The sequence below is a fragment of the Micropterus salmoides genome, unplaced genomic scaffold, assembly GCF_014851395.1.
Source record: "Micropterus salmoides isolate LMB-PRFRI ecotype aquatic unplaced genomic scaffold, ASM1485139v1 Ms_hic_scaffold_12, whole genome shotgun sequence".
In the NCBI taxonomy this organism is placed as follows: Eukaryota; Metazoa; Chordata; class Actinopteri; order Centrarchiformes; family Centrarchidae; genus Micropterus; species Micropterus salmoides.
This window is the reverse complement of record NW_024040263.1, coordinates 19321239-19347505: the sequence shown is the minus strand read 5'-3', so window position 1 is coordinate 19347505 and position 26267 is coordinate 19321239. Positions and strand designations below refer to the sequence as shown.

The 26267-nt window shown below is 40.6% G+C and overlaps 2 protein-coding genes across 6 annotated transcripts in view; both read left to right on the top strand.

The window, feature by feature from the left end:
* The first annotated feature begins 317 nt into the window (after nt 1–317).
* Nucleotides 318–9016, top strand: LOC119899333 (importin subunit alpha-1-like). Of its 2 annotated transcripts, XM_038713863.1 has the most exons (11): nt 318–348; nt 689–804; nt 928–1068; nt 1429–1517; nt 2009–2277; nt 2800–2894; nt 4652–4915; nt 5623–5856; nt 6209–6391; nt 7361–7510; nt 8278–9016. In XM_038713863.1, the coding sequence occupies exons 2-11, from the start codon at nt 739–741 to the stop codon at nt 8365–8367; spliced, it is 1581 nt and encodes a 526-aa protein (XP_038569791.1). In that variant the 5' UTR covers nt 318–348; nt 689–738; the 3' UTR covers nt 8368–9016. The 2 variants fall into 2 exon arrangements, with proteins under 2 accessions (XP_038569791.1, XP_038569792.1); XM_038713864.1 differs by lacking the exon at nt 318–348 and having other exon boundaries at nt 399–804.
* A 538-nt stretch (nt 9017–9554) lies between these two features.
* The window catches only part of LOC119899331 (E3 ubiquitin-protein ligase SMURF2-like), a 75281-nt gene continuing 58568 nt past the window's right edge, over nt 9555–26267 (top strand). For 3 of the 4 annotated variants that reach the window (XM_038713862.1, XM_038713861.1, XM_038713859.1), the window contains exon 1: nt 9555–9964. In XM_038713862.1, coding sequence (XP_038569790.1) covers nt 9913–9964 — 52 coding nt within the window. In that variant the 5' untranslated portion in view covers nt 9555–9912. The remainder of the gene's footprint in view (nt 9965–26267) is intronic. The other variant, XM_038713860.1, reaches the window with a different exon arrangement.

The window sequence follows — 26267 nt, the reverse complement described above, 5'->3', positions numbered from 1 at the left end:
ATAAAGGGACAAATCAAGACAAGCGATATGACGTGCATTTAGACATCCGAGATTGGAATACATTTTGTCAAGTACAGAAAACGTTACCATCGGTACAAAAGGTATTTCAGACATATCTGCATAAGAGCTATCATCCTACAAGGAAGTGGCAGCTTTATCTCGCGATACTGAAAGCGGTTGCCTTTGACAACGGCTTTGTAGTTTGATGCGTTTTTTTAAACCCTGGACAGTGGGCGGAGCTTATTGTCCAACCGACCAATCAAAAGTCAGGAAAAAGCAGGGCGGTGTTTGTTCATGACGTCACGGCCTATGTAAAAAAAAAAAAAAAAGAAACAAGAAATCTGTAAGGTAAGCACGTCGCACATGCTCTGTGGCTAAATGTAGATTTTTAAACAAATGTAACGTTACTTTAATTGTATAGGTTTTTGTTTTTGCTAATAATTTGAGTATATAATGTTTCCTCCAATGAATTTCAGCGGTTTTTTGGGGTGTTGGTTTACCAGACAGCCTCCGTGTGCGGTGGGCCACATGGTGTTAGATAACCGGCTTCAAGACAAGCGCCAGTTAACTGCTAGCCAGCTAATCCACCGCCAGTTAGCTATGTAGCTAACAACGTTAAGCAGAAGACGGTAGTGAAAGCAGCCGTTGGTACGACCGTTTGATTTTTGAAATTGTCATCTTCCCACAGCCAGTGTCAATAACGTCAGCGGAATCGATTGTTTTATTCAACGGTCAGGAATGTCAGCTGCAAACGACAACGGAGCTCGACTCACCCAGTTCAAAAACAAAGGCAAAGATGCCAATGTAAGTTCGGCCACTAGCAGCCAGCTTTACAACATGAATTACATAGCTAACTTTAATCTTAATAAACGCTATCTAATGTTAATCGTATGCTGTTGATATGTTTCTGGGTGTCGGCTCCTTCAGGAGCTTAGGCGCAGGAGAGCGGAAGTAAACGTGGAGCTCCGCAAAGCAAAGAAAGATGATCAGATCCTGAAGAGGAGAAACGTCCAGAGCCTTTTGGACGAGCCAGCCTCCCCTCTCCAAGAGAAAGATCCCAACGCACAGGTAGTAGACAGCAGCTGTCTCTTTCTCATACAGACTAGCGCTTTTTGTGCCCAGTGGCCAAAGGTCAATAAGGACCTTGTCTACCTGATGATAACAATGTGAGGGTTTTCCCACTTTATTTTAAAATGCTTCCCATTTGATTTAAGAAAAGTCACTTTCAATATTGATTTGTAACCATGTTATGAATGCTTTGAGTAATAGGTCAAGATTGTGTAGCTTATGTTTTTTTTTTTTTTAATCTTAATTGAACTGATCCTGTAACCCCAACCTAGACATATTACAAGCATGTCCTAATGTTTAGGGTTAATTTTAACTGCTGTTTGACCCAGGATTAAACCTGCTCTGTTTCTGTTTCCACAGCCTCCTCAGCACTGGTCTGTTGAGGAGATTGTAGGAGGTGTAAACAGCCAGAATCTAGATCATCAGCTACAGGCAACGCAGGCGGCCAGGTGAAATCCGCTTTGAAATCAGTTTTAATGTGCTAACACCCTAAACCTGTTTCCATCTTGTTACTTTGGCAATTTATGTTTACAGTCCAGATCTGAAAAAAAGAATAATACGCACACTGTTCTCAGCTCCCACAATTATTTTTTATTTACTGTTGCTGTGCAGTGTTTCGATCAACAGATCTACTTTTATGTTGATAAACTTAAATCACTTGGATTTTTTTTTTCATCATCTGGACATCATCTCTTCTATATATTCCTAAATTATCATCACTTGTTTAAATTTTATTAGGTTCCAAGCATATTCTGGACATCTTTTACTTCTTCTATTGAGTATCAGTGGGTCTGTTCCCAAACATGATATCACCTGTATAGCCCTCCAGCTAGTGGTTACTCTAATGACATTTAACAATGCTACAAGTTTGCTTTTTCTTTCCTTAAAGTTACTTACCCTTCATTAACCCCCCAACTGTGTTTTTTCCCCTGACGTGCAGGAGGCTCCTCTCCAGAGAAAAGCACCCACCTATTGACAACATAATTGCTGCTGGCCTCATCAAAAGGTTTGTTGGGTTTCTGGCATTGTCTGAATGCCCCCCCATCCAATTTGAGGCAGCTTGGGCCCTGACCAACATCGCCTCAGGTACCTCAGACCAGACCACCGCTGTAGTAGAAGGAGGGGCCATCCCAGCCTTCATCACCCTGGTAACATCACCCCACCCGCACATCAGCGAGCAGGCCATTTGGGCTCTGGGTAACATCGCAGGTACTGTAGGCTGACAGCACTCAACATCTCTATATGTTTTGAGTGGTTTTACTTCTGTTGCTACATATCTACATCCTACGCTATTATATTTTTTCGCTTATTTGCTTAGATAGTTGTGATGTGAGGATCTGGTGGTGTTGGTGTGTGTAATTATGCTTCCTTTTAGAGGTGTTGTTGGTCTCCAGGGGTTGTATTATTTAGGGCTTTTCAATTAATGTAAAGGGGTATGTCCTAAATGCCAGAGTGTGTTGTTGACACATCAAGTTCATTATCCAAAGGTGATTCATGCAAGATAATAAGGACCCTATGTCTGTGAGAGTATCAGTGCTTGATTGGCTGTTTTCTCAGTCAGTAAAGGTATACAGATGATTGTGAAAAATAGACCTGGCATATTATGGTGATTTAATAACATGTTGAAGATTTTTTCAATGTGGAGCAAGCTTTGAAATACTTTTTTTCTGTTTTATGATTACACTGCTGACAGGAGATGATTCTAAATATCTTCCCCCTCCTCAAATGCAGGTGATGGATCCAGCTACAGAGACCTAGTGATCAAGCATGGTGGTCTCCAGCCACTCCTAGCCTTGCTGGCTGCTCCTGATCTGTCTGTGTTTCCTGTGAGTTTCCATCAAACATTATTGCTCTGCTGGTTTTAAGAGATATTTTTATTTTGCACGGCATTACAGACCTGTTCAGAACCAGTATCTTCTATCCAGATATATACATACAGACTGCCGTTCCTAAATACGTAGACTAGGCAAATCAACTGTTTTCTTCACGTAATTAATACTAGAATTGACTGGATTGTCCTTTAGTGTGGTCAGTCGTGCATGTATGTATCTGTAGAAATATGATCACAGTTCCTCTTTCATGTGTTTTGGTTGCAGTTACACCCTTATTTATAGCTGTGCACTCCTCAATAAGTTGCAGTGAGGATGTGAACATATTTTAGTGCACTTGGCAACAATAAACAAAAAAGCTTAATTAACATTTTTAAAAAAGATTTAGGATACAAATTAGCAGTTCGGCATTAGTGTAGTATGGATATTGTAATTATATAATTATAAACCAGACCAAACCACAAGTACATTTTACTTCACGAGTCACAATATGGTGTCAACAAGGCTTATCAGCCAGACGTGTGGTGTGAATCTATTTATCCCTGTTAAATGGTTAATGTACAGTTGAGAAGCCTTTTGTGCACAGAAGAGACGTCTGTAGTTTTATTTTGCTTATGCACATTCAGAAATCAGTAATGTATGTAAGTAATCAGTAATTTTAGGAAGTACAGTTATTTACTGGGGTTACTCACAACATACAGACAATGCAGTAGCTCCAATGTAAAAAAGATTTATTTAAATTGCAGTTAAGATTTATTTATCCAAAGTAACTGACCGCTTATATGGATTGATAAATATCCTGTTGCCAAGGAGGTTGTTCTGTTTGCAGACAGCTCTCTTTTTTAAGTAAGATCTCTGAATAAACTTGAGTCTTGACAGTATCATGGTATATGATACTCTGACTACTATCCTGCGACTCGAGACAACCACTTTTGAGGTAACTCCGGTAACGTTAACGGTCTATTTCTGTCACTCGTTTGTGAGAAGGAGATTAAGCTAGCTGCACCTACATTTGGAGTGCACACGTGTTAAAGCCTTCATGGTAAATCCACTGAAACGGCCCAGAGCGAGCTGACGGGCAGGTTAGCGACTTTATTCATTCAGTCAGTTTCTCTCTTTACAAAGACAAGTGTTGTAGTAAGAGAGTCCTACCTGAAGAGAGGCTATGAAGTCTTCATTTTATGCGATACGAGAACCACATACAACATTATTTATCAACTTGGGTTGGACTCTGGTTCGACTTAATGAATTTAGCGCGAGGATACACACAACGCCCGGTTTTCAAAATAAGGTGTCTATACAGCATGGAAATAAGATTAATTGGATTATATTCACGGAAAGTATAAAACATATTGCATGTGTCCAATAAAAAGTTTAAAAAATAAAATGTTAGGGAAATTACTTATTTTATCTTCTATTCTTTGATTTTGGGTTTTTGTTGATTTTTGTTTCTGTTTCATCACCATTTATAGCTATACAATGGGTTTATGATCAAATAGTTTATTAGAGCACAACATTGTTTACAAGCGTACCAAGTTCTTCATAGATAGCCTCTTAATTTTGCACCAAATTAATGCATTTAACTTTAAAATGTACAAAATTTTCTTCCAGGGGGCATGTCTCTGCACTCCCCTGGTGAGGGTCCAAGGCCCACCCACCATAGTCTCTTAAAATCTTGTGGGAAACACTGATCTATCATGTTATGATGCTTTGATGCTCTAAAATAACACGTTATTCTTAACCTACTGTACCAGTCTAGCTACCTGCGCAACGTCACCTGGACGCTGTCCAACCTGTGTCGGAACAAAAACCCAGCACCTCCTTTGACAGCAGTGCAGCAGCTGCTTCCAGCCCTGGTGCGCCTCCTGCACCACGACGACAGGGAGATTCTAGCCGACACGTGTTGGGCCGTGTCCTACCTGACCGATGGATCCAATGAGAGGATAGAAGTGGTAGTGCAGGCTGGCCTGGTGCCCCGCCTGGTCCAGCTGCTAGCCTGTGGGGAGCTCTCCATTGTGGTATGTGGTGTGGTGAAGAAAACTACTTTCTCTCTCTAGTTCATTTCAACTTTGGCTTAAGATAGGTGTGTCAAATTTTAACATGTGACATACAGTGTTTTAGGTATCAAATCATAATCACTGTCATCACCATCATCTGTCCTATATGTTTTTCCTAAATTGTGAATACTGCCAGAGACGTTCTATAGAGGAGACACGCCACTTAAAGAATCCTCAATACAACTCTATAGGGAACGCCCGTAATGCCAAAGATGGCGGTTTTCCCGCCCCTCCTGCTAGAAGGCCAATCATCTGCTTTTAACAGCCGAAGCGGGAAAACATATTTCTGCCAATCGTGTGGTTCCACTGACGCAAGGTTCTACTACGCATGTGTCACTACTACTGCGCATGCGTAGTAGAAGTAAAACCGTCAGGGGGGGGAAAACACTTTTTTAAAAACCTTATTTTGGGGCAGAGTCATCAAACCTTTTCAGCCATTTTTTTATCAGATTTTCCTGCTGATTCTATTCATGTAGTTTATATGTCCCATCTACCTGTGAAAGTGCAGTTATGGCTCTCTGCCCGTTCATTCAGAGAGGGGCCTGGTCTTGTTAGTCTGAAATAACTGCCCAGAGGCATTACCAAGATGTCTGCCGAGTGGCAGGACTTGCCTTCAAGTCTTGGACTTGATACTACTCATAATTGACACTCTCTCCTTCACCTCCCAGACCCCAGCTCTGCGGTCACTTGGAAACATTGTGACTGGGACGGATGAGCAGACCCAGCACGTCCTGAATGCTGGTGTCCTGGCAATGTTACCTGGCCTGCTGCGCAGCCACAAGCCCAATATCCAGAAAGAGGCAGCCTGGACAGTGTCTAATATCACTGCTGGCAAGGAAACCCAGATCCAGGAGGTTATCAATGCAGGCCTGATGCCCATCCTGGTGGAGGTCCTCCAACAGGTCAGAATGCAAGAGCAGACAGAAAATATATCTGGCTTGTTACAGTAGTCCAAATTAGATTTATTAATTCGTAATAAGTCAAGTAATATTTTATTGAACTGTGTGGGGGAAATTGTACATACATGTATATGTCAATTGCACCATACGTATATATAATTTAATATAATCTGACCAGCACAGTTACTTACCTTTTTAGCTACTTCTCTCGGACCTGCTGCAGATTACGCATTGTTTTCTTTGTTTTTGAGCAAATAAAATAAATTGAGGTACTAATTTAACCATGTCCCTAATATTGCTCATATATCTCTGTACTTTTATCTGGCCTAAAACATACAATGTAATTTCTGTTTAGGGAGACTACAAGACCCAGAAGGAGGCAGTGTGGGCTGTCACCAATTATACTAGTGGTGGAACTGTGGAGCAAGTGGCCTATCTGGTCCATTGCAATGTGCTCGGGCCTCTGATCCACCTGCTGACAGCCAAAGACAGCAAAATCATATTGGTCATTCTGGATGCTATCTACAATATTTTACAGGTATATTGCCAAGATCCTGTTGGTATCTTTGCATTGGAGTTGCTCACAGCAAGTTTTGTTTCTGTAGAGCAACCAAAAATCTGCAATTAACACTCAGGCACAAGCAGGGATACAAGTTACAAGGTTGTTTATTAGTCATTATACAGCACAGGGCTGCATAACGAAAATTTGTAGATCCTTCATGCTACACACACAACATATAATTAGTTGTAGGCCTACATTAAAATATGGTAACATGTAAAATAAAACAATATATACAGTTATTTATCTGCATATATACATACATGTAAACACCCCAAACATTCCACTGTGCATTTTTTGAATTTGCATCTGGGGTGAATGTAAACAGCAGTAACCAGATGACAATATGAAAGAAATATGCTACTGGATTTCACTATTAACTGCGCTTTAAAACATCACGGTTAATTAATCGTAAAGGTTCCGCTACACCGAGTATTTCTGTTGCACGAAATTAAACTGTTGCAACTTGCACAAAATAAAGTTACACGAGCGATGCACCAGCTTAAAGTGCAGTGCTTATCAGAGACATGGAGGCTACTTCTGTTCACTGCCAGAGGGGTCACAAAATACATTTTTCTCTTTTATGTTACATGGAAATAATGGCAACTTCAGTAAAATTGAGGTTTGGGCAAGTGAAAGAAAATGCACAAAAATTACAAACTGTCTTTAGGAAGCCAGCCATGAATAATGGATTAAAGACTAATGGTAGACTACTGCCCAGAACTGCTAGTAAGACAAAATATTTTAATACATTTGAGAGAAATTCCCCTTTAAATGGACCTTACAAACTCCTCAGCAATCAGACATTCGTTTTAATCTCAGTCACATTGCAGGTTGAATGATGCAGATAGACTCTTGACAGTTTCAGATTAAAATGGATCGTTGCAGGTTCATTTCTTAGTGAAGGAACTATTAGTCTTACAGACCCCCCCCCCCCTTTCTCCACAGATGGCATGCAAAACTGGTGAGATTGAGAAACTGTGCATAATGATTGAGGAGTTGGGTGGTTTGGACAAGATTGAAGCACTGCAGTCCCATGACAACGAAGCCGTCTACAAGTCCTCTCTCAACATCATAGACAGATTCTTCTCTGAAGAGGTAAGTGTTTCTCACAACGAGGGTCCCTTAAGACTTAGATGAGCTGAAATTACTGCTAAATAGTGATAGTGATTCCAGTAGGTGAAAGAGAACTTTGGAGAATGCCTGAAGCAACAACAACAATAGTGACAATGTTGAAAACACCCATGGAGCTTTGTATACGAACACAACTTGAATTTTGAATTCTAGACTGTTAAATGTGGCTTTATTTGAGGAGTTTAGTGTTTATGTTCTTCTGAATCTGTTAATCTCAGTGTTTGTCTTTTTCAAAATGTGTGCATGTGCTGAATTTGTCAAGGACTTTGTCAATGACTCGTCATTTCGCGTGACTGGATAGTTTACAGTTATGATTCTAACCACTTTTGTCAACCATTCAAGCACAATGCAAACATGCAAAGAATGACTGGCACCCGCGGTACGACTACATTATTAATTATGATTCATTCATAGATTAAAGTCTTGGTAGAGGGTTGCAAAAGTTACTTGTGTGATAACTACTTGCTGCTGTTTACAAAAAAGAAATGTGAGGTGTGGTGCTGCCTTTTAATATAATGACATCTCTCATCTTTAATGGATGGTCCTAGTCAAATCACTGACCAAAAGCTTTCAAAGTAAAACATTCTTTTGCTTACATGAGCTGCCTTCAATGTTACTCAGTGCACCACAGCCGCTTTCTTAGCTGACAGATTCTATGTGAATCCATGTGTGTGAAACCACCCCCAAAACATGACTTGGTTATTCCTCTAATCCTTCTCACTCCTGTCCAGAATGAAGATGATGAGTCTGTGGTTCCTGAAGCCACGGCAGACTGCTATACCTTCCAGATCCCTGAAGACCAAAGCACTTTCCAGTTTTAACATGTCAGCATGCTCTTTGTAAAAATTCTTATCTTGTTGATATTTTTGTATTTTTTTTAGAGATTTCCTTGTACGGAACAGTACAACAAAATATTCCTGTTCTAAAGAATATTTGTAAATAAATTCTATTAATGCATTATGTTTTTTTTCTGTGATGGTTTTCAGATATAAGAAAAGGCTATGAACAACGAAACTTTTTTGATTTTATTTGGTGAAAAGATGTGAAGGAGATGAGATGTTAAGAAAGGGGTTATAAGGATTTGGGGAATGGGAGATGATTCTGTATCCATGTCACCACTAGGTGACACTGTGCGTATTCTCTGCTTGTGACCTTAACTGTATAGACTGTGTTGTCTATAGCACATTGTAAAACTATTTTATGAATGAAATCTGTTTCAATGCATTCACAGTTTATTACAGTTTAAGACCATGGTGACTCAGGAAGGAGCAGAAATGTTAGTCACTGTACTCATTACACCTGCATCTGCTGTATCTTCCTTCAGAAAAAAATATTATGCTTACTGGGGCTGATTAGTTGCGTGTGGCCAACCCTAAGTATAAGCTGGCCATATGATTTGATTTGATATGTGATTGTGACTTGGTTTTTCTATAATGTAAAGGAGAAACATTAAATTTCACGTTCACCTTTCTCTTTTTGGTTAAATGACACCCCCCCCCCCCACACACACACACAAAAAGCTTCGATGCCGCCTTCTGCAATCACCTCGCTCTCACTGATTGAACTCTTACTGATTAGTTTTAATTCAGTGTGGATAATCAATATTGATGTATTTAGATTAGAAATTGAAGCATGCTGAGCTGTATAAATTCTAACCATTAATTGTTTAGCTCGTTCATGTCGGCATAAATTAACCAAATTAAGGCCGGATAAAGACGGGTTTAATTTCAACATAAAATCACCTACACATTTGCACATCTTTAACCAGGTAAAATGACTAGTGATGTGCGCCTTGTGTCTTATAAATCTATGTCTTTTTAAATATATATACATTCTAAACAAACGTTAGGTGAAAGGTAACATAGGTGATTAAGTAGGAGTCACGAACAGGTCGCAAATAAACCCGATCACTGTTTGATTCGCTCTTTGTTTTATTGTGAAAGATTGTACCGGATGTGGTTTTGTGTTTTCGCCCTGGTGCTGTAGCGCTGTCTTTACCATCATCACGGCCAACTCCAGTGAAAGCAGCACGGGCAGCAGAGCAGAGCAGACGCCTGTCCGGATGGAGGGCAAACTGTTCACATTATTGGTTTCAATACTCGAGGCGTGAAACGCATTTGGGGATGTTGCTATTTGCAGTCATTTTTTTACGGAATCAGGTCTGAAGTGAGTTATTCCAGCAATGTGATTATGATGCCATGATGTTGCATACACAGTCAGCGTGATTTGCTATGGTGACACCACAAGCTAACCCCAAGCTAGCAGAGGAATTGTTTTGGGTGATACCTTTTTGAAAAACTCACACGCCGACACATGAATAAAGACATTTTTTTGTGAATTTTCATCAAGCTGGAACACAAAGGGGAATGTCTAGCCAAGGAGTTAGGAGAAATGGCCCAGTAAAGCTGCGGTTGACAGGTAAGCGAATTTAAACCCCCTCCTGCGCCTCTCGGAACGTTAGCAAGTTAGCCTGCTAGCCAGGCTAAATAACGTCTGCTGACGGTAACGCTGGACACTGGCATGTGTGATTATACAACTGTTCAGCTCGTATTGTAGCTTATTTGTAATTGTTTTTATTGCATTTAATTGCTGTAATTGTACCTGAATGTACCTCAAGCCAACGCAGTAACCAGCATTAACGTTACAAGACAGTCAATGAGGCTGCCTAGTTAGCAAACATTAACGTTAGCTGTGGCAATAACGCTGTTTATGTTGTTACCCTTGCTCGCTAACGATACTTTTGGCTGCTTACTAATGGGTTTCTCCCAAAGGTTAGCTTACATAAATGCTTAAGATGAATATCTGCAAGTCTTTGCTGATACGTTAATTTAAGTGTTGTGTCGTGTCGTCATTAAAACAGGACTACAACTAAACATCAATCCTTAGGACTTCTCTTCTTTGCATTCATGTATATTTCAGGAGGTAAAGGACATTGTGTCAGTGGCTTCATACTTGCACTTTAGAGGATGTAGAATCATAAATTACAGCCGACATCTTATCAGACGTTGTGCGATTTCCAACGACCTTCATATATAGAGATACACATTTAAATAGCTTTTTCGATTGGTCTGTGAAGAAGAATAACGTCAGTGCAACAACCTAGAAGAGAGATACCACCGCAGTATGTGGTACACACAATTTGGCTGTATATGAATTTTGTACGAAGGCAAACGTGTTTTGGTTTGCTCTGAAGAATTTGTAGCACTTTATGGTTAACCTGCATGGATGGATTTATGCAGCATACATATTTTCAACCCCATCATCTTGTGATGTGTAGCCACATCAAATGTGGTAGCCACATCAAATGATAACTGATGGTGTTCAGAAGATACATGGCTCAACTGAAGGAAAGAACAGAGAACCTAAGATTGTCTCATTGTGATGAGACCTGTGTTTGGTGATAGATCACTGTTCTTGTTTTAAGACTTTCAGCGGGCAGTATAACGTAGGAAGTGTCAAAATCCTTTGAAGTTCAAAAACCTGCCCAGCTATCCTTTCTTCTCACCTGCCCTGGGTCTCCTTATTCCCTCCTTCCATCTGGGGAAATGGTTTTAAATGGGCTGCACTGGTCTTCATACAGAATCCCAGGAATGTGAAACCTCAGGAAGGAAATGTGAGCCTTTCCCGGTCATAGACACATCCTCTGTCTGTCCTTCACTGAAGAGAAAGGGTAAAGAAAACTGTGTGTGTGAGGGGAGAAAGAAATTGGGCTTTATATGGAATGTGACCAGAATTGCTGCTCACACAGTGATGCTAAGTCTGCTTAGATTTGTGGATTCATTTAAGCTTTACACGTGTTTAGCCAGTCGTGTCCACACTTGATTTATGTGTCTGAAACCGTGTGCATTTAGACCAAACATTGCATACCTGCTGAAGTCCAGTTTTACTTAGTCTGCTCTGTGGTCTCTTTAATAGTTTTTGCATTTTTTCCCTGTCAGAGGTGACTATAATTGGGTAAACCAAACTTTTGGGTCTTAGGAAGTTAACGGATTTTGAACTATTGTTGTCTTTGGGTTTTATGTTCCTAGAACATTTTATTTGTAAAGCAGTTTGAATAGGCTTATGGACTATTTCCCCAAACCTATTGGGTTTCATCTTGAATTTCTGTATGATGGATGATATGATGACCTAATAAGGTGCTTTCAGACCAAAAGCGAAGCGAGCGTTTGGAGCGGTTAGTTTACATACAAAGTCGACGCAAAGACGCGTAGAGCCGCGATTTCCTGTTGGGCGGCGCAAAGTGACGCAAAGGGGGCGGGGTTGATGACGCAAAGGCAATGCGAAGGAATTCGCGTGAGTTGAATATTTTCAGCTCAAGCAAGAAAGTCGCATGGCGCTGAGTCACAATAGCCTATCAGTGTTGAGATTGTCCGTACATCACCGATGGCTTCAGAGCGATGTGTGGCGAGAGCCGGTGTGACACCAAAATGTGTGACCTATCAGATTCTGTGACCCAAATGGCAAGTTAAGCGCCAGAGGCTTTGTTGACTATGTGAAGTGGTTGCAGTTTGGTTGGGTTTAGGCCCCCAAAGTACTTGGTTATGGTTAGGAAAACATTGTCGTTTGGGTGTAGTCACAGAATCTGATAGGTCACAGATTTTAGTGTTACACAGGGCAGAGCGGGCAATTGAAAATCTGCTGGCCGGCTGAGAGCTGCTAAACTTGGGGGAGAGGAGCAGGGAGCAGCGCTGCAACCATTGGACAAAGAAACACCTGTAGTCGGTCTGGATTCTGCTCTGACAACTACGCCGTTTACTCGCAGGAGGAGCTCGGAGTAAACTGCTTTTATTAAATTAGCTTTTTACTTTAGTTTTTGGGATTACAACATTGATTTATCTTCACTGGAGCCTCTCAGCGGCTAGCTTCCATGCACATCCGGTTCCAGTGTTGTTGCAGCGTCATTAGCTCTGTGGGACTACGACTTCATATTTATATAAAAACCAGACATTACTTGGAGAAAAGAAAGCGAGGAGGTTGAACTACCTGGTGAGTTCAGAAAACATGTCTGTAACTTTATTCCAGCTATTATTGTACTTTACTGTGACCAAGTTAGCATAGCATAGCACTGATCGATCCAAACTCCATTCAGAAAACAAACATTTTAGAAGATGTTGTCCTGCTGTCTTGCTGACAGACTTGACAAAGCATGAATTCATATGTTTAACAAATCTGCATCATGTTGTAGTTTATAAAAGCTATAACATCAGTTTAATCCATTTATTGCTATTTAATCACAGCAAAGTGTTTACTTTGGTTTCATACAGCTGTAGTAATGGCGAGTTGTGTTTATTCACGTTAACGCGTTAAAATCGCCTTCTTCCTTTGTGTGAAATTCGCGGTTAGTCGGAATGCCGCATTATACTGGTTGGTGACTTGTTAAAGTACTGTTTAAATGCTTCTATAACAGGTGCTGGTCATATTATTAGAATATCATCAAAATTGATTTATTTCAGTAATTCCATTCAAAAAGTGAAACTTGTATAATGTATACATTCATTCCACACAGACTGATATATGTCAAGTGTTCATTGCTTTTAATTTTGATGATTATAACTGACAACTAATGTAAACCACAAAATCAGAAAATTAGAATATTGTGAAAAGGTTCAATATTGAAGACACCTGGTGCCACACTCTAATCAGCTAATTAACTCAAAACACCTGCAAAGGCCTTTAAATGGTCTCTCAGTCTAGTTCTGTAGGCTACACAATCATGGGGAAGACTGCTGACTTGACAGCTGTCCAAAAGACGACCACTGACACCTTGCACAAGGAGGGCAAGACACAAAAGGTCATTGCTAAAGAGGCTGGCTGTTCACAGAGCTCTGTGTCCAAGCACATTAATAGAGAGGCGAAGGGAAGGAAAAGATGTAGGAAAAAAGTGTACAAGCAATAGGAATAACCGCACCCTGGAGAGGATTGTGAAACAAAACCCATTCAAAAATGTGGGGGAGATTCACAAAGAGTGGACTGCACCTGGAGTCAGTGCTTCAAGAACCACCACGCACAGACGTATGCAAGACATGGGTTTCAGCTGTTGCATTCCTTGTGTCAAGCCATTCTTGAACAAGACACAGCTTCAGAAGCGCCTCGCCTGGGCTAAAGACAAAAAGGACTGGACTGCTGCTGAGTGGTCCAAAGTTATGTTCTCTGATGAAAGTAAATTTTGCATTTCCTTTGGAAATCAAGGTCCCAGAGTCTGGGGGAAGAGAGGAGAGGCATGTTGCTTGAAGTCCAGTGTAAAGTTTCCACAGTCAGTGATGGTTTGGGGTGCCATGTCAACTGCTGGTGTTGGTCCACTGTGTTTTCTGAGGTCCAAGGTCAACGCAGCCGTCTACCAGGAATTTTTACAGCACTTCATGCTTCCTGCTGCTGACCAACTTTATGGAGATGCAGATTTCATTTTCCAACAGGACTTGGCACCTGCACACAGTGCCAAAGCTACCAGTACCTGGTTTAAGGACCATGGTATCCCTGTTCTTAATTGGCCAGCAAACTCGCCTGACCTTAACCCTATAGAAAATCTATGGGGTATTGTGAAGAGGAAGATGCGATACGCCAGACCCAACAGAGTCTGCAGAAGAGCTGAAGTAATATTCTAATTTTAGGAGATACTGAATTTGGGATTTTCGGTAGTTGTCAGTTTTAATCATCACAATTAAATGAAATAAACATTTGGAATATATCAGTCTGTGTGTAATGAATGAATATAAAATCCAAGTTTCACTTTTTGAATGGAATTACTGAAATAAATCAACTTTCTGATGATATTCTAATTATATGACCAGCACCTGTATATGCAGCCTCATTGCTATTTCTTGGCCATACATTCTCTCTAAGCGAGAGCCAGTCCCAGTAAAACAGTGGCTCTGTATCAATCTATGCTTCAGAATTCCATTTTAATTCAAATTAACTTAAATAATTATGAATTTCAAATTCAGTCTTTTTTTTCTGGTTTGCTAGTACCTCTTTAGTAAATTGCTGTGCTTAACCTCCAACTTACTCTGTTGTCTTTATGTGGCTACAGGTCTGTGCAGAAGGTCTGTGCACTGCCAAGGCACAGTGATTACACTGTGCTGTCACCAAGAACACTCTGTTTCCAACTTGAACAAGTTACCCTTGCAGAGGCTTTTGCTTTATGTCTTTGCATTTCGCAGCCAGAAGTCTGCGCTTACTTTGTCAAAATAAAGATAGTTTTTGTCCTGGCTGTGAGTCGGTGTGCTGTTATAGTTTGCCACCCTCACTGGGATTACCTCTCGTCACAGCAGTGGATTAGATTTTGCACAGGGTGGGTTTACAACACACTGCTGGATTTTGACCGGAGTCATCCCCAGCTTAATCATCCCACGCTGCATTCAAATGCCACCTTCCAGTTTCTCACAAAGCCATTTTTGGACCCCCTCCGTATGTCTAGAACATTTATCTGGGACAGCTGCTCTTTGATGCTTAAATTAATAAAAATTTCCTTGTTTGGGTTTGCTGGTAGGCAGTGTGCTGTCGTGTTGACAGCAATCTTGGGTCTTGAGAGCTGTTATCCCCCCCCCCCCCCCCCCCGCTGTATCCTGTACAATGAGAGCTGGTGCATAATTTACTGAAACTGAACAAGAACAGGGTGTTTTCCATCACTTTCCTTCACTGGATGGAATTTGGAGTTTCTAATGGGTGAATCCTATGAGATGTACGAGGGGATGAATCCATCCCTCATCCCTTTTCAAATATGTCCTCTTGGCTACACTATGGTGATGCTGTCTCTGTGAGAAGGGGAATCTGTCTGTAATCCATTTCATCCATTAGCTTCCAGTTGGCATGCGTGACACTAAGGAAAGCAAGGAAATCCACATGTGCATTTTTCATCTACTGTCATGTGTGTGTGTGTGTGTGTGTGTGTGTGTGTGTAGAAGATGGTGCTGAACCTTATGTGTGTGCTGAAGGGAAACTGGTGATTTAGATAAGGATCCTGCCTCCGTCACTGTCTTGGCATTAGGACTGGGGCAGAGTGCATTTTAGGGAAGTTATCAGGGACCACTGTCTCAGCATTCACTGTCAGCTCTCAGAAAGTAATGCTGTGTGTGTCAGCTTGTTTGTATGTGCAAGCGCAATGTTTGTGTTTTCAAAACAGAAGACAAACACACACTTTCACGCGCACGTGCACACAGATGCAGTCATACACACAGTTGAGCTTCCACAGGATGTACTATCGGCACGCAATGGTGAGCTAAATTAGGGCTCTCGTCCTAAAATATAAGGAATAAATATTTCAAAGAGCACTATGGTGGCAGTGAGAAACCAACTGTTTTAAATTATGATGCCCACATGGGATTGAATAATACATTATGGATGAGCTTTGTTCACATTACACAAGTTTAGAATTTTAAAAATGTATGATAAAAGATTACTCGAAGAGTATTTATGTTAAGTAGTAATTATTTACTGGATTATTTGCTTGAATATAATAAAGCAGCAAATGAGAGAACAGTTCTGTGTTTACCTGAATCTGACAGGTGTCTTATACATACTCATTTGTGTGTTGTTCACAATTTAGGATCCTAACATCTCTGACTCACTACTTCATCCTCTTCTACAATAGATTAACTTGTGCCTGCCAGTCTTGCTGGCCTCCCCTTACGATTTGAATGAAAGCTGATTACATAGTGATAATCACATTGTGAGCTGCCTGTATCGTGGGGACTTGACTATGAGACTATGCATGTGCTAGTGGTGTAATTTATTTTGTTACATATAAGGTGTTTAATTTCCAAATGCCGCCCTCCCCCTTTAAACAATTCAGAGTTTTGACAGTTGAAATGTGGACCATAGTTAGTGATTATGATTCATCAGCTCACATTGTACGCGAGTCATACAGTGACGTGTTGCGGCGTTGCTCTGTTTTATGTATCCCTGAAACCAGCTTAATTTAGGAACAGGCAGTGTTCCAGGAATAAGTGCAGTTTGACCCAGTTATGAGGTAATTAACGGGCACTGCTCAAAATTCCTGATTCCTGCTGAAATTGCCACTAAAATACTAGGGCTGTTCAGATTTTCATCAAATGTATTGTGCTACCCCACACATATTGAGAAATATGGGGTGAAAAATTGCCTTGAAGCTTGCCTGAGCTACCCAGACAGTCAGTCTGATAAGTAAGCCATAGCTGTTCACTATGCACCTCCATATATGAAAAAGCTGTGTTGTTTTTGGAGGTCAGTGAGCAATTCCCCTTTGCAGTCCACTGCTCTTTTGAAGTCTGATGTGCAGTGCTTGTGCTTTTTTAACCCAGCAGGTGCAGAAGTATGAAGTGCTCAAACCTACGTTGTCATTTCCATACTACTTACTTTCTGGAATCAAACACTTCCTCTTTGACCTGGCTCCTTGTTTTTTTTCTGAGCCTGTCAGTCACTGTGCACAATGTGTTACTCTGAGTCTTGTGAAGGGAGCCGAGTGTGTATGCACGCACAGACGTGTATGAGTGAGAGAGAATGGATGTGTTTTCAACTTGGACTCTGTGTGTATGGTACATTCTTGCTTGGTAGCATGTGTGGTTGTATGTTTATGTGCTTCAGCTCAGATCTTGTACACTTGATCTGCCAAGACAAGAGAGCAGCCCATATGGGGCAGTCCCCCACTGCTGCTGTCAGCCCTTCTGTCGTCATCTCTCCTTCCATCAGCTCATCTCATGTTGGTGCTTTTTCTTATATCTCCTGTCATCGCTCCTCCAGTTAACATATTTACTCCCCTGTTAAAGTCCTCTCGTATTCGTTGTGCCAACGTACCCTCCTCTCCTTATCTTGTTGCCCTTTTCCATGTGAAGCACTGAATGTTAATTTCTTAAGCTCGCCAACCTTCTGACTACCTAAAGATCTGAAGCCAAAGTTAGTCTTCTGGGTGCATGTCGGCTAGATCTTGAATGACTTGCACACAGCTGAAATGTAGAGGTTGTCAGGAGGTGGTTCCTAACTCCTGCAGAGAAAGTATAAACTGTTGTCTGAAAGTAGAGATAGACACTCAACACGGAGTATTCATGTTGCAGCTTGATTGTCCAGATTAAAGCTGCAGAGAAAATTGCGTTAAAAATCACTTTAGGAAACAGCCAGTGATGATGGAGAAAAGCATGTTTCTGCTGTGCAATGACCACGTCTTACAAAAGACTGCTGTAGGCTTATGAATTTTATATTATTTGTAAGAGCTTTCATCAAAAACAGCCCTGTAATTTTCAAGTTGGCCATTTCATCATACCACTGGTACTCCCACGCGGGTTTAAAATACCTTAGCAACTACTGTTGGATTAATTGGAACGAGCTTTTACCTCAGGGTTGAAGGAGGTGGCCTCTTCTTGCAGAGCTTTTCAGTGTCAGCCTTGATGTGTTAAGGAATAGTAATTAGGGATGAAACTTTCAAATCACGATTATAGTGACCAAAATTATCATGGTTATCAGTATTATCACGGTACTGTAAAAATGTGCCAAAAAATATTAAAATGTACTGATAGACACACTGAAACCATTTCAACAAGTTTTATATTGAAAACTACAAATACAATTGCCATTTTGTTTGCATGAAAAATAAAATAACAGCAAATACCTTTTGTAAACATATGAAAATCATCTAAGTGCGCATTATCAAGATTTTATATTATATAGGTAATACAATGATCCCTTGGACAATTACATGAAAACAAATAAGTCTTTAGAAGACAGGCATAGTAACTGCAATGAGCCCAAAAACTGACATAAATACAGAGGAGTCTGTAGTGTTTCTAGAGATGCTGGTTGGTTGACTCTGCCGACGCACACAGCAACAGAACAACGTGTAGCGTTTCTACTAGAGCAGCAACACTGAGAGCTTCAGTTTACACGCTGTTAGCAAGTCAGAGAGACAAACCAAAGCTAAAAGTTAACTCACCCTGTGTTCACTATAAGAAACCATAAATTAGAAAACTAAAATATGACCGGACTTCAGAGTGACTGAAAAATTTCTGCAGCGTTGTCTTCCGCTGTGTTGTCATTGACCCAAACAAACCCACGTTGCATTCTCAACAACATGCATTAAAAACCAACAAATGTAACTAGTGATTTATTAAAGAGGTGGTATTATGCTTTTTGGCTTTTCCCCTCTCCTTTATTGAGTTATATATCTTTTTTTGTGTATGTAACAGGTTTGCAAAGTGAAAAAGCCCAAAGTCCAGCCCAAAGGGAGTTCCCATCTCCCACAGAAAGCTCTGCTCTGAACCACTTGAAAACAGCTCGTTTGTAGTCCAGCCCTTCACTTCCTTTACTTGTGACGTCACAAAACGCGTCATAAAGCTTGCCAAGCGGCTAGCGGGGTCAGGCACGCCCTCAAACCAAGCTAGTCTGAGCGGAGGCCCTTTGGCTCGACTCGCCTTTGTTTGGTTTTACATTGTAGAAATGTTGTACCTGCCTCCAGGTACTTTTTTTTGTATCACCTCACCTCCATCGAGGTTCCAAGCGAGCTGAGGGATACTAAAATGAAAATGAAAACACGACAGACTGCTGATTGGTCAGAGAGAATCGTCACTATTCACTGCATCATCATTGCGTGCGCCAGACAGAGGCCAGCAACAGAAAGTTTTATATTTTACAGTTTTCGTATGGAATTTCACCACTAAATCCACTTCTGAGAAGTTTTGAGGTGAGAAATCAGCTGTGTAGATTTTATTGACAGTTTTCCGAGAAGTGATGGCGGAACGAAAATGTGCTTGAATATTTTCGGAGTGGAGGAGCTCCGCAAGTGGCTGCGGGGGAAGCCTGTGCCAACCCACGGGAGAAGCATGTGAGGCCGGCCAGCCAGCCGCCCGTCACACAGACCGCTGCAGCAACAACGGCAGAGGAAAACACAGCTGGAAGGTTTTCATACCTCTTATCTGTCTTTACATTCTGAGGAATGTTGAAACGTTTTAATGTAAAAAAGAGAAAGCTGTGTGGATCGCTGGTGTGTGTGTCGCATTGAACATTACGACGCGGCAATTGTGTGTGGCGTCACTATGACAACAAGCTACGTACTATCTCTGGGTACTATCTGCAACGCAAAACGGAGCAGGGCCGAGTAGAGTCGAGTCTATTGATTTGCGTTATGGTAGCATTTTTCGGCAAGGCAGCATAGATCGTCAGAACACCGGCAACAGTTTAACGTTTAGTCCTAAAAGACGATGCAACTGGAAATTCACAATCACAACCTGTAAGTATGCTTTATTGGTTGTGAATTATATTTAAAATAAACACGGTAATGTAACTTCACAGACTGTTCAAGTGTGGAGTTGTTGTAAACGTTGGCTAACACAGCTAAAGTTATAGCTATAATGCTAATGTTACACCTGATGTGAAAGCTACTAAACAAACGTTGAAATTGTTTGGCCAATTTTTATGTAACATTTGAGTTGAAATATGGTGATTTTTGTAGTGATTTATGGTAAGATGTGGAACAATGATATTGTGGACTTGCAACTTATACCATCTGCTCGTTTACGGTCGCAGTCTGAAGCGGCTTTGATTTGGATGTACCTTGTTTCTTACGACCCGCCCTTCTCTGCTTCTGATTGGCTAGTAGTCCTTACCTGCGAACTGCGCATGTGCAACTCCCAGCAAAGATTTTATATAAGTAAGATGCATCACTCTGTAGCTCAAGAGCGGAGCGTACAACACATAGGGTGAAAAGAGGAGCTGCAGCAATGTGCAGTATGAGGAAAAATGTAAACCTGTTCTGGTACAACCCCTAATTAAGATTTTTAACCTGAAAATAAGCATAATACCACCTCTTTAAAATTGAAGTGGACATTTGGGATCTCGTTAAATGTAATGGCAGTTAATTTCAAATGAGAGAAATGGACACCAAGGCTGTCTATATTCTTGGTACTGTGTTGCAATCTAGTTGCAACAATAAGTGATCTTGAACTAAGGGACAAAATACAGGACTGTCCTGTAATAGTTACATCACTGGGTAGTAAATCTAACAGTAGTGAGAAGTTTGGCACACCAAAGACTCCTTTTGTGCAGCCAATTGTGGCAAATGTCAGTGCTACACTCTTTGAAAAAGTGTAAACTTAGTTTATCAGATGCATAGTGTGTAAAATGCATAGTTTGGCCATGAACATCGTACTGAAATTTCCTCTAGTGTAAATATTCAGTACTATAGATTAGTCTGTATGCACTGCCCCTGCCAGGAAAGAGATGATGCTCCTGTATCCGTGTGTGTCTGAATGTCTGCTCGATCTTGCCTCTAGCATTTGGGGTCACTGTGTTGTGGTTAGGTTTTGTAATGCAGCACTCTATATACCCAAACTTCCTCCAGCTCTGTTTAGTCTGCATCTCTAGCATAACTTGATCAATTGACCACACACCCACCCACAGGTTCTACACTCATTCAGTGTTAACGTGGCTCTTGTCATCATATGGAAACGTTTATATTCACTTTATGATGCAGCTGTTCCAGCTGTATTTATTCTTTCTATCAGTATATCTAAAAGGAAAATACAGTGGACATTGTTTTCAGATGCAGCAGAATAGACAATGATTTTGCTTAATTTGTAGTCAAAACATGAAAGATCTTCACTTCACATGTGGTAATGCCAAGCAACAAATGTATACGTAACATATAGCTTAACTTGTCTTAATATCACCTCATGAGTCAACACAAAGCAGAACTTGAGAGCACTTGTGACATTTTAACTCCCCAAAATAAGCAAAAACTTTTAAAATTGAAAATACAAAAGACACGTGGCCTGTTGTTCATGTTTTTAAGAGGGACCCGCTGTTTCTAAATAACAAAATAGGACAGTAAAACATTTGTCACTTTAATCTTGATTTATCAGCCTTGTTTTCATGATAATCATAAAAATTATGCTGAAAATACAATGACATCTGAGTGTGTGTGTGTGTGTGTGTGTGTGAACCCTTAGGACAGAAATACTTTCTGTAGAAACTAGATGTCCACTCCGCTGTATGATTACAAATAGGGTTATCTTGCCAAGTCGAGCGATTTTCATCAACTGCTAATGTTACACTTTTAAATTAAAGGAACGTGGAGAGTCTATGAGACAATGCTTGTATTTGTTTATGGTTAGGGCAACTTTTGTTTTGAGACTCAAAGCCAGCATCTGACCTTGTCTGCATAATAATTTAATGCAGAATAGTTAACATGACCTCATGCTCCAGCAGTACTGACTGACCTATTTTTCTTCCTTTTCCATTAATCTGTAGATACTGAGCCAGAGTCAGGGCAGTATTTGTCTAACCAGTGGCTCACCTGGACAGCAGTAGCTCAGGTACAGGTGTCTGGTCACTGTGATGATGGCACACAAAAGGCTGTCTCATCTCTGATTAATAGGGGCGGGCGTTTCGTGCAGAAAGACCATTCGATAGTCAATCCGAACATTCTTCAAAGATCATGACCCATCCCTACTGATTAACACAACGTAGTTGTCGAGTTAACACTAGGAAAACTACATGTTGGAGAGTATGCTAACCTAAATCCACTAAATCCCTAAATTCACTGAAAAGGTTTTTTGTTTTTTTTTAATTAAAAAAAAAGTGAATTTATTATAAAATGTTTGCCTATATCTACTTGCGCCTTTAACCTAATGCTGGCACTCTCCAGTCAGTCCCTGAAAATGAATTGGATCTACATAACAAACAAACATTTTATTATTGCAGCCCCTTTTCCCCCTTTTCTTACCCCATTCATATTCAAATGCCCCTATGAAATCAAGCTCTTAGAATGTATTTTTGTTTTGGATTCTGGCCTCGCTGATGCCGATTTACCGGGATATATTTCCTTAATGTGGGTGAAAAGGGAATACAGAGCTCTACACAGTTTATAGTAATCTCACTTTTTCTTCCATGCTCATATTTCATGCTCTGGGGGAACCCCGGGTCTCTGGTGTTTTTGTATTATACTCTTTCTTTTCATTGATTTGTTTTCAGTTGACTTGTGAATATTCCTATTAGGTTTAACATATTTAACACAACCAAAACAAAGCAGACACAAAGGAGCAATGCTCTGGAAACATGTCAGCTGTGTGCAGCTGGAGAACTCTCTATTAACTGAAGATGGATGCTACTTGTAATCTGATCGTTCTGTAATGATTTGTTTTGAAACACTACTGTTAAAAATGACAAAACTAAGCTGGCTTAGCATTTTCACGCACTGTCTGTATATCTCAACACAGTACTGTGTTTTAGGAGAAATTTGGCATATGAGGAGTCTGTGACTTAGTAATGAAATCTCACAGGGCGCTGCCAGTCTCATAACTCAGCTTTACTGTTCTCCACTCATGACCTGCGTTTTACCACGTAACACACGGGGAGCTTACATGCTTTCTACTGGAATTAAACCTTTTGTGCGAAGGATATTTGCTTGAAAGCTGGGCTCAGGGAAAACGTGTGACTTCATTGCAACAAATGGGTCAGTTTAATAAAAATTATCCTGTACAATGGTGTGTGTGAATGGCATGTATTTATATTGTTCTGCATTGGGTTTTTTGTGTACTACATCACAATATAACCTATGCACTTTCTCTAGATAGCTTTGTACAACTTAGACTTTGGTTGTTTCAGTCAATCCTTTTATCTGCTTTTCAAATTACTTTTGAACTTGGTGGCATCGGCATACTTCTGAGCAGGAAAATGGAAAGACTGAACACCTCACTATTACATAACAGCCTCTGACTGGAGTGGAGGTGGTCTTCAATATGCAGAATACATTAAACTTTCCATGTGCTTCAGGAGGATTTTCCTGCAGAATATCGACGGGAAATATCACCTTTTCTTTTCATATGCCTAGAGCTTAATATTTCTGACAGCCTTTGAGAATTATGAGGGAAGGTGAAAACTTGAGTCTTAAAAATTTAATTTGGAACATGTGAAAAGGCAGGTAATTGGTCTACAAATGTGATTTTTATTTTCTGCAGTGTTGCTCTTGTGTTTTACTGCATCCTGCCTACCGCTCTTCCATTCACTGCATGAACTCTCTACCTCTCCACTGCAGCCTCTCATGATGTGTCTCTGTATCATGTATTTTTTCTCTTCAGTCGTTTGTTCTCTTTCTTGAACAGGACGTCCTCATCTCTCTGTCATTTCTCTCTTCCTTCCTCTCCCTCACTCACCCCCGGATCTAGTCCAGACAGCTGACAGACGACTCTGCTGGTGTGGCTCCAGCTTGGTGTATTAGATTTTTTTCTTTATCTGTTCTCAACTTGTAATGTGTACACACACACACACACACACACACACACACACACACACACACACATACACACATATACACATATACACACATATACACACATATACACACATATCCTGTTTCAGTCCCACATCACAGTGCAGTGCTTGTTAAAGTTTGTTTAGGGACCGTGGGGAGTCTGTAAGGGTATTTGAGGGACCCCGAGAAAAAGTAATAAATTAATTGTGGTTTTATTCACTAAAAAAAATAGAATGCATAAAAATATCACTTTTATCACTATTGTGCCCTTATATAGTGTTGATAGATACTGTATGCTTATCAACTAAATACGCCGTTGATGTGGCCAAGAATGCTATTAATTTCTTCTTTTTTGTTTTAGACTGTGTTGTGTTGCCTTTAACTTTAGTAGATTAATGTTAATGAACACTAAAACCAGTTCTGTAAAAAGTAAAACAACTGAAACAATTTTTTTCAAAACTAAACTGACAAAAAAATTGTAATCCAAAACTAACTGGGATGCTATAATAGCATCCCAGTTAGTTTTGGATTACAATTTTTTTTGTATCAGATTGATATCAGAATAAGAAAAAATAGTTTTATGCCCATATACTCGGCTTAAATGTTTTTGTGTGATTCTCCGTAAAGTCCAGTGCGCAACATCTAAGAACATCCACTGATCTATCACTGTTGCCAGGTAAAGCTGTAAATATTAACTGGTTTTTGCCTGAATAAAAAAGAGGCTTTTCACTCTTCAGTGGTGTATTTTTTAAAACCCAATCGAAGCAGGAAGGCAGGTTAGACTTTAAGGGCCACACTTTCCTCCCCCTCACTCTTTTCCTGCTACTGTTTCTGCAGTCTGACTACCCCAGTGTGTATGTCTGGTAGACCACTCAGCGTGTCTACTGTATGAACACGCAAACACATACACACACTCACATACACTGCCACCCCCCCACCCCCGAGTCTGTGTTTTCAGTTTCAGTGTGGGAGCGAGACAGTCAGAGGGAGAATGTAAGTAATGTAGCAATGTTTTTTGTATCGTGGTGATGAGGATCAAGTAGCTCGGACGGCGCCGGTGTCCCACTACACTGTTTAACATAATCACAATAACAGCAGGTTTTCCCACCTGTCAACGAAGGTCCAGAAGTAAAGAAAGACAAATCCTCCTATGCCTACTGTTATGCATCACCAATGATAGGCATGTTTTGGTACTACTACATCTGAATGAGGGGAATTACTGAGTCTTTTGAGAGAAACCAAGAGCTCACATGCTTATTATAGACACAGGAGATACATTCTTAGGCCGCTCTGTGGTGCTTTGTTGCACTGTTAAAGACTGTTTTTCACAATAGTGATTGTCAGATATTTCACAACATTTTGCAACATATATGACAGTCCTGCTGCTTGATGACAAATTAACTGTGTGAATGTGTTTCTCAATGGAGCTATGAAAACAACAGCCCGAAGCACAGTGTTTAATTGAAACCTTTACAGAGATAGCTGCAAGGACAGAACTCTGTGCAACATAAGAGAATAGAGTTTGTAGTCGAATACCAGAAGAAACGGCTGTTTTGACACAATGTGGGGTCCTGATCTTTTGCATGAAAATAAGAATGAATAGTTTTGTATGCAACCAGTGTTCCCCCATTACAGTACTGTTAATAAAGTACTGTCTGCCTCAGAAGTTCTGTAGTTGTATTATTGCAGTAAGCATGTAAGCTAAATGTGGTCACTGTCAGGTTATTGCAGTCTAGTTATAGATGCACTTCTGTGCCGCACATCACCACTCTCCACCCACAGACAACAAAAAGCCCTGGACTCGCCACTCCTCCGCTAGGCCCAGCTGAACATTATATGTAGGAAGAGATGAGGGGAAAACCACTGCAGCCCAAAGTAACCTCTCTCCATGTCATTCATACTCAGAGTGACGGGAAACATGGCAAGCACCGCCGCATCTCTCTCTTTCTCTGTTTTTCTTTCTTGTTGTGCTGTCTGCCTCTTTCATCTCCATCTTCACAGTAGCTGCCTGTCTCACACATCTAACTACTTGTCTCTGAGCTTGATCTTCATGCCCTGTTTTTCTGTAAACAAGCTACTTGAATGACAACATAAAAAGAGAGATACCAGGTGCAACTGGCATTTACTGTATGTTAGATGTATTTCATACTTAGACACATTCTAATGACTTGGCACTTCCGCTGTGGCTGTGCCATATTGTCAGTGGGTGGTGGGCCTGATGGTGACATATGGGCAGTCATATCCCCATATGTACAAGAGAAGGCAGCAATGGCACACTATCTGTTTGAGACAGACTACTGATTCAGCTTCTTCACACTATAATTTAACTTGCATATAGGCCAGTTTCACACTTCATCCAAATGTTTGAGTCTGAAACAGCGGTCAATTCGCCCCACTCCTGCTGGTCTTTACACATTTGTTGTGATTGAATGACAAGAGCTTTAGTGTTTATATCATGCTGCCTTAATTGCCCACTTGCACCTAACATTAACATTACCAGCTGTGGAAAAC

Coding starts and splice junctions, on each gene's coding strand:
- LOC119899333 (XM_038713863.1), top strand. CDS start 739: ATGTCAGCTGCAAACGACAACGGAGCTCGACTCACCCAGTTCAAAAAC. Junction 1,518..2,008: donor CAGGCAACGCAGGCGGCCAG/GTGAAATCCGCT, acceptor CCTGACGTGCAG/GAGGCTCCTCTCCAGAGAAA. Junction 7,511..8,277: donor ACAGATTCTTCTCTGAAGAG/GTAAGTGTTTCT, acceptor ACTCCTGTCCAG/AATGAAGATGATGAGTCTGT.